The sequence below is a fragment of the Phocoena sinus genome, chromosome 7 (assembly GCF_008692025.1).
Source record: "Phocoena sinus isolate mPhoSin1 chromosome 7, mPhoSin1.pri, whole genome shotgun sequence".
NCBI lineage: Eukaryota > Metazoa > Chordata > Mammalia > Artiodactyla > Phocoenidae > Phocoena > Phocoena sinus.
Window position 1 is genome coordinate 39,292,707 of NC_045769.1, and position 13,723 is coordinate 39,306,429.

Genomic DNA, 13,723 nt, shown 5'->3' on the forward strand with positions numbered 1-13,723 from the left:
TGGGGCCCTTAAGGTGGTTTCTTAAGTTGTAAGAGCCTTGGCTCCTTACGGCTTTTTATTCAGCCATCCCTCATCTTCAGGGTTCATTATGGCTGCTGGGGTTCGGCAATTACATCTTTGTTTCAGGGAGCAGAATGGATGAAGTACAGAAGGAGGGCTTTACCTTGTAAAAATCTCCTTGGAAAGGAGTTTTCCAGAAGTATCATGTGACCCTCTGTTTACATCTCATTGACCAGAACTTAATCTAGGCCATACGTACCTACAAGGAGCCTGGGAAGTGTGGGTTCACTGGTTCTCCTCTTTTTTTTTTTTTTTTTGAGCTTTGTTTATGGGCTGCAGGGAGAACCACTGTAATCCTTAGAAAAATGTCTCAGAAGTTAATACTGTTATTATTAGTAATAATAATATTAACTCACATTTAAGGGGTCTCAGGTACTATGTTCAGAAATTTATATGAACCATCTCATTTTATCTTCCTTTGATGTAGGCGTTATTATACCTATTTAACAGAAAAGAAATTGTAGTTTGAAAAAGTTAAGTAGTTTGCCCAATGTTATGTCAGTAGTAAGTGGTGGAGCTAGAGCTCAGACCCAGGCTTGTCTTTTTCTAGATCCCAAGCATTTAATCACTACTTTGTCTCGGACTTCTCAAGTTTTAACTTGATAGTTTATCCATGTCCACATGAGGTGTTTTAAAACCTTTTATCCTATTTGTGGTATTATAGTCTTCAGCTCTCCACACTTTTCACCCAATACACACACACACACACACACACACACACACTTCTCTCATGTATTTTTCTCAAATCTTTCAGTATTTCTATGCTTGCGTAAAAGAACGCGATTTTTAATACTTGGTTAGTTCATTGTCAGTTGTCTTCCTGTATTTTGGTCAGGAGTCTGTTGTTCGAGTTTTTGGCAGTTTATTTACCGAGCACTCTCTTTCTCCCAGATGCAGCCCTAAAAGCTATTAGGGAGAACAGGGTGAGTAAGAAAGGGTCCCTACCCTGAAGGCATTCACAGTATAATTTTTTATAGAATGGATTTTAGAGAAGCCTCTTAACGTCAAATTAGACTATGACACTCCATGTAAATCACAACTGACCTAGATGTACACACCCATTTGTCCTTATAATTACAAGTGATTCATCGTTACCTCTAAATGACCACCTGTTCCTTCAAAACATTCCTAAGACATTAGGTAAATAGGCAATTCTATTTTCATACTCTTTGTATTTTCCCCTTAAAACGACATGGCTAATATTATTGTTGTAGTAATAAGAGCTTAATCTTAATATACGTAAAGAGAATATTAAATTGACTATAATACCTATTATGTTGAAATGTATATTAAAAAAATGAATTTCTATTTTATGACATTTTAAATAGTGGCAGAAATAATATACATACATGTGTATTAGAAGCTCAACTCAAACGGGGACTAGTGTCACATTTGAGACCAGAGCCTGACAATACAAGCCTGTGTAGGGTTTATTGTTGGTGTACATTTTTACAAGATCAGAGAAGAAAGATATTCCACCTGATAGGTTATGGAAAAGGGAGCATTACCCAGGGATGTGAGGTTGGTGACTCCGTCCTACAAGACTTCCATTTAATCCAGTCTTTGTACCTGGAAATCGGATATCGAGAGAAGGGACAGACAAGGATTCTTGTTTTGGCCATTTCTCTGCTTTGTTTCTAGTGCACATTCTGCTTAAAGTCATTTTTTTTTAAAGAAGTCATTTTTCCCCCTATTTGGGAGCTACTTACAAATTATTTTGCTCTGTTTCCTGATTATCTACAGAAACATTTGTTTCATAATGGAAAGGTGAATTTTTAATCAGCATAAATATACCATCTGCCCCTGGGATTTGCCTAGATGCATTCTTTCCTAGTCTTTAAGGTACTTTGTTAACAGAGCTCCATCAGTTCTTTTTTGCTTAGGTTATTTGGCATATATCATGTCTCCTGACATTTATCAGTAATGGGTCTCCAGGCTCTCCTAATAGTCCTTTTTATCTTGACCTAATTAACTTTATCTGATCATGGAAAACTTATATTTTCTAATTATCCTTGAGATGATGGGCTTCATTATTACCTTGAATGAATTTTACATTGCAAACTTAACACCATTTTGTTCCTAATGATAATGAAAAATAGCACTTACATCGAGTTTTAAAATTAAACAAACAGAATTTTTAAAGGCCTTTCTACATTACATGCAATCCTTACTGCAAAACTGAGGGAAATGGTTTATGCTCATGCGTGGTTTCATGTCACAAGTGATTCTGCAGTAAACATGACAGACATGGTTTCCTCCTTCCTATCACTTTATGGTGGAGAAATGTTTATTATGAATGAAGGAGGCATGTTTTTATAAGAAATCTATAGCCCAGAGAACTTAAGTGTCTTGCCCTGAGTCATTGTATGTGATAGAATTTATCTGGGTGTGTGATCACCCAAACTGGACCAAACTGGAAAAAAAGTAAGAAGGAGATTGTAAAGAGTCTTGGAAAACTGACCAAAGGGTTGGAATGTTTTTTTCTATAGATAACAGGTAGCCATTAGAGGCTTTGGATTGGAGTGGAAATGTAGTCAAAGCTTTTAGAAAAAAAAATTCTGATAGTGAGGTGCCATTCAGTGAATAAGGTTGTAGAGATGTGGAACAACTGAGAAACTATTAATAATTATATGTTTAAGAGAAAACCCTGAAATAATGGAATGAATGATAGGCTGGGATGGGACAAATAGAGGAGACACTATAATGAGAAAATGGGGGAGGACTTGGTAGCTGATTACATAGAAGGAAAAGAGAAGTCAATGATGTTTGAAAGAAAAACTTGGTAATAACCGATAGCAGTAAGAGCAAAGAGCATCAGTTAAGAGAGAAGCCCAAATGTCCATTCAGGGGGCTTCTTTCTAAGATCCTATCTTTGATGACTGTATTTCCTAAAGCCAGGAACAATGTTCCTCCCTGCTGTCTTCATTCTGCATCCAACCTAAGCGTTGCTTCCTCTCTTCTGGTCTGTCCTGAGGGAAGAAGGAGAAATTCTCCCGAAGATTTGAAATTACGAGAAAATGGAGCGAAGGTTTTCACTCCAAAGTGGGTCTTTCCCTGCATGTGTGAAATGATAGGACCGCTAGACAGGTGTGTGCCATGTACGGAGTGTTGACTGAGTGGGTTGCTTCCTAGGCATTTTTTGTCGACCACAACTCGCGTACCACCACTTTCATCGATCCCCGGCTCCCGCTTCAGAGCAGCAGACCCACGAGCGCGCTGGTGCATCGACAGCACCTGACCAGGCAGCGCAGCCACAGCGCAGGCGAGGTGAGTCCTGAGCCTTAGCGACCGACCTGTTGGCTGATAGAAGCACGGGATGTGGGGTTTATGGAATCGTGCTGGCTCTTTCTTATTGTTTTGTTTTTCTAGTTTGATTTAGAGACTATCATTTGGAGGCTGAAAGTGTTGGAATGTTAACGGGGTTTCTCTGGAAACTCATAGAGCCTAAATTACAGGTTTAAAAAGTAGGACATGTGAGGAAAGTTTGAAGAAATTAGAGATTTAGAAAAAAAAAAAATTCAGTGGATGGTGAGGGAATTCATAATGCAGTACAGTGTTCAAGAGAGGATGATGATGAGCCCTTTTGCATACCTAAGAGCAGCTTCATAGGAAGCAATGAATGTAACTTTTTTAGGGGATTAAAATTAGGTTAAAGATAAGGAAGTTTCTTAAGTGAGGATTGCTGGATTAGATTAAAATCTTCGGCCAATGCTATGGGGTTGTGGCATCCTCACTAATATTCTTTAAGGTTAGGATATGTATGAGGGTTGATTTATGTACTCTTAAGTGCTTAGAGAAAATGGGTAGCATTAAGAATTACTAAAAGCTCTACCGTACTCTATTATACTTTGCTAGTTTGCAGTGTCCCATGGTAACCACATGAGGGCTGTCTAATAATCTAACCAGAAAAAAAAAAAAGAAAGAAAAAAGAGAAAAGAAATAATCTCTTCCTGTTTCCCTTTTTCTGTAGCAGGTTAAATAAATAAAACAGGAATGCTTTAGGTCACATATTTTCTCCTTAATAAAGACTTACGCTTTGAATGTCATATATTATCACTTGATATACATTGTTTCTAAAAATTCCCTTAGACAAGAAGAATTAAGATTCTTTTCCTGAATGCCATTTCCACGTTCCATCTATGTGCATATCATATTTTCAGTATTATATTGTATGTCAAATATTTTTGTAGCTTCTATTATAAGAAAAGATTATGAATGTAATAAATAACTGGATTTGATTCATCAAAATTCCACTCTTGGAATTTCCCCTCATGATTTACATACTGGCTCTAATGATTATGTGTGTTTGCTGGTTGTAAGTGAAGACATAGAAGAGTACACACGAGAAGCTCACATAAAAATGTTATATAAATCTATTGCAGGATGAGGTATGCACAAAAATATTCATGTTTTATGAGTAGCTAATAAATCTCTACCTGGCTGTCATATAAAACATTAGTGGTGAACTGGATGATGCTAATAGCATTCATCTAAAAAGCAGAACAGACCTCTCACCTTTGGACCTTGTGCATGATATGTAGCATATCAGGGCCCTGCCTCGTTTTATCGCGCAACTAGTGCACTTTAGATGCTTGCCTTATTTGACGTCACAATATGACGCTGGCTGTTCAGTCTGATCAGGACTACGTGCATGAGATTAGTAGCTATACTTATATTTTCTTTCAACTCCTCTGCCTCAGAACTTGAATTAGTTTCATGGTCTAGCAGTAGGGATACTAAGGTACACATTAAAATTTGAATGAGGACTTCTCTTCTTATTGACGGAAGTTGAGCAGTGGAACAGAGACGACCCCATAAAGACTCAGCATTCAGTCTCAGCGTTGTTAAACCCTTGAGGGGAATGTGCTTTCTGCCCCAGCTGTCGGAAGCACGCACATCCTGCAGTAATACACACGTTTATCACGGCTTGCCCACTGATAATGGTCTGGTTTTATGGTCTGGTTTGAAGAAGCAGGGTGTCAAGGAGAAGACCTTTGGCTGTTCTGGGAAATGATGACACAAGGCAACTTACTGACAGGAGGGAAAGTATATGTTGGTAGATTGAAATGGTAAGTTTGGTGACTGACAAGGTATAGTTAATGATTGAATCTCTCCCAAGAGGGGCTGACTTCATTTCTCAGAGCCAATAACTCAAGAGAAGCAGAGTGGGAAATTTCTGGTTACATTCCCAAGTCTTCTCAGCCATTCTCTTAGACTTATTTAGCAAATATTCCAGGTAATAGAAATTTTGGTATCTCTTCCATCCAACAAATGAATACTTACTAAACACCTGTAGTGTAGAAACGTGGTTGGTGTGAGGGATACAAGTAAATAATGTATGTTCCTGTGTTCTTATTAAGGGGAGAATATATAAAACTAACCATAATCCAGATGAATAAGAATACAAGCAAAAAATGCTTTATAGACTGTTAATAATGGCAGCTGCTTCAGAAATGTACCCCGAGTGCTGTGGGTGCTCAGAGAAGGTGACATTTAGTGTCAGCTTGAAGGGAAGGGAAGGCTTCATGGAGGAGGGGCTGTTTGAACTACACATTGAAGAATGAATGAGAACATTCTTGAAGGATAAACAAGCAGTCGAGTGTGGGGACGATATTTCCAGCTTTAGTGCCTTTAGAAAAACCCTCTCTGAACACCTAACGGATGCAGTATGATAAAATGGTTGTGAGGGTTTGAATGGGTGGGAGTAGAAACTGTATTTTAAAAGTACCAATTTATAAATCCAGGAGGTTGTTTTGCCTTTTGTTCTCTTACTCTTATTCAACTGTTCTACTGTTGTCTTAAAAGACTTCTGTAGTATGGGGGGAAAATGCTAAAACAGAAGCTAAAGCAGTGTTAGAGTTTTCTGGTAAGATTATTAATGGGCGTTTTTATTTATCTCCTTGTATGTATGAGTTTCTAAGCCTATAATCAGTATGTAACTAATTCAGGTTGGGGCAACCCTATTTAGCTCCTCCACACCTGCTGTGATTAGCTTGCTGGTGTGGGAGGTTCAAACCAGAAAAAGCTGTTGTACTGGGTGCTCTAATAGGCATGTAAAATTGCTTCTGAGGAGGTAATATCCAACTTGGAAACCCACATGAAGACTGCTGCTCTTCAACCCCTCCTCTGCTGAGGCAGGGAATTCCCTGACCTGCCTTGGCCAAAAGAAGGTATATCCTGGCACTGCCCGATGAATTTTGTACCACCCAAGTGTTCTCTCTGATTGTACTTTTGCAGGTTTGTGTTTTGTCGGGTAGAAGTTATTTCTGAGGAACAGGTATTCAGCATCTACATCCCCAAGAGGTGTAGGCATTTTGAGCTACTCCTCTACCATTTGGTCAACAGTTACTGCCCTGGCCCCTCTCAGGGACGTTATACCCCAAGCCATCCCCTCAATTCAGCAACTGAAGCAGAGCTTTTGAGAGTCCTGTGTCAGCTCTTCAGCTAGCCTCTGTTCTGATCAGTTGGTACTTAACAATGCTCATTGTCAAGTGTCCTGAACAACTTGGCTTGGGGTACTGATGTAAAGTATTCTAGGATTTGGTGCAGAACAAAAACACTGCTTGTGTTTGCAGGTAGGAGAAGATTCTCGACATGCAGGACCACCAGTTCTTCCCAGGCCATCAAGTACGTTCAATACAGTTAGTAGGCCACAGTACCAGGACATGGTTCCAGTGGGTATGTCATCTCTTTCCCAAAGTCTTTATCTTTGCTTTTCATGTCCGTGTGTACCATGCATTCTCTGCTGATACACTTCCCTATTGTCAGCCTGCTACATTTGCCCTGTACTGAAAAACTGCTGCATTATCCCTAAGAAATCGATTTGAGTCTCAAAACACTTATGTCTTGTAAAATCCTATAGGATGAGAATTTTTTCTACTACTCTACCTTACCTGAGTAGAACTATTATATTAGATTGTTGAAGTTAAGGAAAAATAAGTTCTTAAGGCAGCTGTATTGTGTGGTCATTTTAAATTAGGCATTTGGACAAGCATTTATTTAGTATATATCTTAATGCTTGAGACAGAGTTTAAAAGGTGTGTGAGCCTCACAAAATAAGAAAGCAATGATGGCACATTCTTAAGGGCTTTTGTAGCAAATGCAAGACAGCAAAAGTCTCCAAAATTGTAAAATAAAAATAAATGAATGTAGGCAAATTGGCCTAAAGAACAACTTGAGTTGTTAGTAAAATGATGAGGTTGAAGTAGATCAGTTTTCAAACCTAGAGCCCCTAAGGCAGGTGGAGTGGACAGACTGGCAGGAGGCCAGATGGACTCCCTGTTCCATCTTAAATTTGAGCAACTCTCCATTTGTCTGGTTTTGCTTTAAATTTTTACTTTTTTAAGAAAGACTTTACCATGAAATATAATGCAGTGCCCATGTCCTAAAAGGTTCGACAGTCACTGAATAAGAAGAAACCTTGGGTAGAAATTGAACAGTCTATGTTTTATTATGCTGTTACTCATATGATACTAAATGCTGCACATAGAATTTTAAAGTACTATAAAATTGTCGTTTAAAAAGTTATCTAGTTTCTGATCTTAGATAGGATGTAAAAACTGCTGACAAAACCTCAATTATAAAAATGTTTTTATTATATGTGGTGAAATGTGCAGTTAGGGACACTTTGAGTTTGACAATGGGATTCCATACTAGCAGATAGTATTTTTTTTATTTTATTTACATTTTACTAAAATTAGCATGATGCAGCTAAAATCTGAAGTGGCAAATGTCTAGAGAATTATACTTCTTTTGAGTGATATTTTGTTAAAATAAGGCATGTTTCTTGATCATATTTATGAGCACAAGAGTATTGACTGAACTAGGATCTCTGATGTTTGAGAATTCAGACACTCAGTTCTGTAATTTAAATATATCTGTATTTCTGATTATAAATAAATGGAATCAAGATGAATTATCTTAAGTAAGCAAATTACTTTCTTGACAAAAGAGTATTAACAGAGCCTTTAGTAAACGTTAATTAAATTTAAAATTTCTGTAAACATTAGCCAGCCTTGACTAAGATATAGATTTTCCTTTTAAAATATTATGTACATAATTGATGATGCTGGTCGTCTTGTAGCTGTTGGTGTAGTTGGTTGGTAAAGAGCTACCCTGTGGCTTAATGGCATTTATTTCCACGTAGAATTTGGGAATGGTTTGCCTCTGCATATTGGTAGTTGCTGCTGGCAACTACGGTATTTTAGCAACTCTTGCTCTACCTCTTCACCTCTGTAGGTGGCTGACATTTAATCAGAAGATGGTTTTCCATTTTTAACAATTGCTTATAAGGTTGATTTTAGTAAGCAGTAGCATAAAACAATCAGTATCTAGAATCTTGTTGGTGATCTCATCTTGCAATTTGATAATAAATATGGCTCATCAGATGAGTTTAATGAGTGCTTAAGTCAGTCATACCTAACAGATCTAAGTCCAATACTCATATAACAGGATAGACACAAATTGGAATTTAAGCATCTATAGTGGCTCTAAACTATGACTTTGAATACAAGGAATATTAACCAGAAAAACAAAACTTTAAAAGTCTGGATTTATGTGCATAAAATAACAGATTTTAAAATATTGTTACATATGTATGTTTTTTCAGCTTACAATGACAAGATTGTTGCATTTCTGCGCCAGCCCAACATCTTTGAAATTCTACAGGAGCGTCAACCTGATCTTACCAGGAATCACTCACTCAGGTAACCATAATATTGGTATTTCATTCAGGTTACATAAGCCCCAACCATTAAATCTTCAGTAACACTGATAATTGTCTTGGAAATTCACTCTTGCTTTGTGGCATTCTGAACAAAGACATCTTGTACACAAATACCTTGTTATTAATATCAGGTCAATGTAGTCCTGGCTTTTCTCTGTTAAGTATGAGGACTGAATGAAACTGACTAAAGAACCTGGAACCAACTTTAAAGAAGAAATATGAAAATTTCACAGCCAAGAATGCATCCTAGATGTGCAGATTATAACAAAAATAATAAGACACTGCCTATTAGAATGTAACTTGAGTAAACAAAAGTAACATAGAGTTTATTGAATTGAGATTTATAAAATCCTAGACTTGGTATTCACAATTTTCCATAATAAAAACACAGTGGAACCCAAGGAAGAAATCTGATCCTCTCCAGAGCCTAGCATTCCCCTGCAGGAACCCTTTCTTCTAAACAACTCTTCAGTGCATCACACTTTAAGCCCAGTTTTCCTTTCCTGAATACATGCTGTTCCTTTTCCTTGGCAACTCTTCTCTTCTTCTATGTTTGGCAAGATTTTTCTTTTTAAATTCAATGTAAGATGCCCCTCCTTGAAGCCTATCGGTCCCACTGTGGACTCTCAGGCTCATGACCTAGTGTAGTATTTCTCAACTTTGGTGTGCTAGGCATCAGAGAGGTGGAGATGGAAAGACGTGGGGGTTTCTGCTGAAAATCCTGCATAACTCAAAGCCCATTTGGTCTACATGCCACGTTAACTGACAGGAATACATTTGCCCAATGGTGCCATCCTGCCCCGTGGCAGTGATTCTCAAATATTGCTCCACTAAGTTGCGTCAAGCTGTTTTTATCAGCATTACTGGGGAGTTTTATAAGGTACAGAATGCCAGGTCTTGCTTCCCCCAACTCCTCTCCCTTCTCTGAATTTATACCCTCTGTCCTCCCATGCCCTGCCCAGAAATTTAATTTAGGAGGTCTGGGGTAGAGCTCAAGCATTTAATTTCTTAAAACCTCACTGTAGCTTGTTCGGGGTCTCTTCCCTCCGCCATCACTGAACTGCCCTGGAGACCGAGGGGAGGGTAGCCTCACTGAGACTGCCAGCTCTGGAGGGGCCCCACCAGTCGAAGCTGCAACAGTCCTTGGGACTGCGGGCCAGTTGTTTCAACAAGTAACTTAAAGACAAAATGGAAAAACAAGGAGGTTTGTGCCTGAGATCATGTTGATGTGAAGCCAGGGATGGCCACCTTGTGCCAGTGAGTACAACTTGGAGGAGCTTCAAGATGGCTGAAGAGTAAGAGGCGGAGATCACCTTCCTCCCCAACGATACACCAGAAATACATCTACACGTGGAACAACTCCTACAGAACACCTACTGAACGCTGGCAGAAGACCTCAGACCTCCCAAAAGGCAAGAAACTCCCCACGTACCTGGGTAGGGCAAAAGAAAAAACAGAGACAAAAGAATAGGGACGGGACCTGCACTAGTGGGAGGGAGCTGTGAAGGAGGAAAGGTTTCCACACACTAGGAAGGCCCTTTGCGGGCGGAGACTGCGGGTGGCGGAAGGGGGGAAGCTGCGCAGCAACAGGGGTGCAGAGGTCAAAGCGGAGAGATTCCCGCACAGAGGATCGGTGCTGACCGGCACTCACCAGCCCGAGAGGGTTGTCTGCTCACCCGCCGGGGCCGACGGGGGCTGGGAGCTGAGGCTCAGGCTTTGGTCAGAGTACCGGGAGAGGACTGTGGTTGGCAGCGTGAACACATCCTGCAGGGAGTTAGTGCGCCATGGCTAGCCAGGAGGGAGTCTGGGAAAAAGTCTGGACCTGCAGAAGAGGCAAGAGGCTTTTTCTTGCCTCTTTGTTTCCTTGTGCGCGAGGAGAGGGGATTCAGAGCGCTGCTTAAAGGAGCTCCAGAGACTGGCGCGAGCCGCGGCTATCAGCATGGACCCCAGAGACGGGCATGAGACGCTAAGGCCGCTGCTGCTGCCACCAAGAAGCCTGTGTGCAAGCACAGGTCACTATCCACACCTCCCCTACCAGGAGCCTGTGCAGCCCGCCACTGCCAGGGTCCCGTGATCCAGGGACAACTTCCCCGGGAAAACGCACAGCGTGCCTCAGGCTGGTGCAACGTCACGGCGGCCTCTGCCGCCGCAGGCTCACCCCGCACTCCGTACTCCTCCATCCCCCCGGCCTGAGTGAGCCAGAGCCCCCGAATCAGCTGCTCCTTTAACCCAGTCCTGTCTGAGCGAAGAACAGATGCCCTCAGGCGACCTACACGCAGAGGCGGGTCCAAATTCAAAGCTGAACCCCCGGAGCTGTGCGAACAAAGAAGAGAAAGGGAAATCTCCCCCAGGAGCCTCAGGAGCCACGGATTAAACCTCCACAATTAACGTGATGAACCCTGCATCTGTGGAATACCTGAATAGAAAACGAATCATCCCAAATTGAGGAGGTAGAATTTGGGAGCAACGATATATATATTTTTTTTTCCCTTTTTCTCTCTTTGTGAGTGTGTATGTGTATGCTTCTGTGTGTGATTTTGTCTGTATAGCTTTGCTTTTACCATTTGTCCTAGGGTTCTCTCTGTCGGGTTTTTTTTTTTAATTACTGAAAAAATTTTTTTTCTTAGTAATTATTTTTTATTTTAATAACTATTTTATTTTACTTTATTTTATTTTTATTTTATGTATTTATTTATTTATTTTTTTTGTGGTACGTAGGCCTCTCACTGTTGTGGCCTCTCCTGTTGCAGAGCACAGGCTCCAGACGCACAGGCTCAGCGGCCATGGCGCATGGGCCCAGCCGCTCCTTGGCATGTGGGACCTTCCCGGACCGGGACACGAACCCGTGTCCCCTGCATCGGCAGGTGGACTCTCAACCACTGCGCCACCAGGGAAGCCCTATTTTATTTTATTATATTTTATTTTATCTTCTTTGTTCTTTCTTCCTTTTTTTTCTCCCTTTTATTCTGAGCCGTGTGGAGGACAGGCTCTTGGTGCTCCAGCCAGGCATCAGGGCTGTGCCACTGAGGTGGGAGAGCCAAGTTCAGGACACTGGTCCACAAGAGACCTCCCAGCTCCACGTAATATCAAACGGCAAAAATCTCCCAGAGATCTCCATCTCAACACCAAGACCCAGCTCCAGTCAACAACCAGCAAGCCACAGTGCAGGACATCCTATGCCAAACAACTAGCAACACAGAAACACAACCCCATCCATTAGCACAGAGGCTGCCTAAAATCATAATAAGGCCACAGACACCACAAAACACACCACCAGACGTGGACCTGCCCACCAGAAAGACAAGATCCAGCCTCATCCACCACAACACAGGCACTAGTCCCTTCCACCAGGAAGCCTACACAACCCACTGAACCAACCTTAGCCACTGGGGACCGACACCAAAAACAACGGGAACTATGAACCTGCAGCCTGCGAAAAGGAGACCCCAAACACAGTAAGTTAAGCAAAATGAGAAGACAGAAAAACATAGCAGATAGGAGCAAGGCAAAACCCCACCAGACCTAACAAATAAAGAGGAAATAGGCAGCCTACCTGAAACAGAATTCAGAATAATGATAGTAAAGATGATCCAAAATCTTCGAAATAGAATGGAGAGAATCACAAGAAATGTTTAACAAGGATCTAGAAGAACTAAAGAGCAAACAAACAATAATAAGCAACACAATAAATGAAATGAAAATTTCTCTAGAAGGAATCAATAGCAGAATAACTGAGGCAGAAAAACGGATAAGTGACCTGAAAGATAAAATAGTGGAAGTAATGACTGCAGAGCAGAATAAAGAAAAAAGAATGAAAAGAATTGAGGACAGTCTCAGCGACCTCTGGGACAACATTAAAGGCACCAACATTCGAGTTATAAGGGTCCCAGCAGAAGAAGAGAAAAAAAAAGGGACTGAGAAAATATCTGAAGAGATTATAGTTGAAAACTTCCGTAACATGGGAAAGGAAATAGTCAAGTCCAGGAAGTGCAGAGAGTCCCATACAGGATAAATCCAAGGAGAAACATGTCAAGACACATATTAATGGAAGTATCAAAAATTAAATACAAAGAAAATATTTTTAAGGCAGCAAGGGAAAAGCAACAAATAACATACAAGGGAATCCCCATAAGGTTAACAGCTGATCTTTCAGCAGAAACTCTGCAAGCCAGAAGGGTGTGGCAGGACATATTTAAAGTGATGAAAGGGTAAAACCTACAACCAAGGTTGCTCTACCCAGCAAGGATCTCATTCAGATTTACAGACAAGCAAAAGCTAAGAGAATTCAACGCCACCAAACCAGCTTTACAACAAATGCTAAAGGAACTTCTCTAGGCAGGAAACAGAAGAGAAGGAAAAGACATACAATAATAAGCCCAAAACAATTAAGAAAATGGTAATAGGGACATACATATCAATAATTACCTTAAATGTAAATGGATTGAATGCTCCAACCAAAAGACATAAACTGGCTGAATGGATACAAAAACAAGATCCGTATATATGCTGTCTACAAGAGACCCACTTCAGACCTAGGGACACATACAGACTGAAAGTGAGGGGATGGAAAAAGATATTCCATGCAAATGGAGATCAAAAGAAAGCTGGAGTAGCAATTCTCATATTAGACAAACTACACTTTAAAACAAAGTCTGTTACAAGAGACAAAGAAGGACACTACATAATGATCAAGGGATCAAACCAAGAAGAAGATTTAACACTTGTAAATATTTATGCACCCAACATAGGAGCACCTCAATACATAAGGCAAATACTAACAGCCATAAAAGGTGAAATTGACAGTAACACAATCATAGTAGGGGACTTTAACACCCCACTTTCACCAATGGACAGATCATCCAAAATGAAAATAAATAAGGAAACACAAGCTTTAAATGGTACATTAAACAAGATGGACTTAATTGATATTTATAGGAC

General features: G+C 40.4%; 1 protein-coding gene across 2 annotated transcripts in view; it reads left to right on the forward strand.

Moving 5' to 3' along the window:
* Positions 1–13,723, forward strand: part of HECW2 (HECT, C2 and WW domain containing E3 ubiquitin protein ligase 2) — a 250,867-nt gene that overhangs the window by 156,852 nt on the left and 80,292 nt on the right. For both annotated transcript variants that reach the window (XM_032637764.1, XM_032637765.1), the window contains exons 14-16: positions 3,193–3,327; positions 6,636–6,738; positions 8,669–8,765. In XM_032637764.1, the coding sequence (XP_032493655.1) occupies positions 3,193–3,327; positions 6,636–6,738; positions 8,669–8,765 (335 nt within the window). The remainder of the gene's footprint in view (positions 1–3,192; positions 3,328–6,635; positions 6,739–8,668; positions 8,766–13,723) is intronic.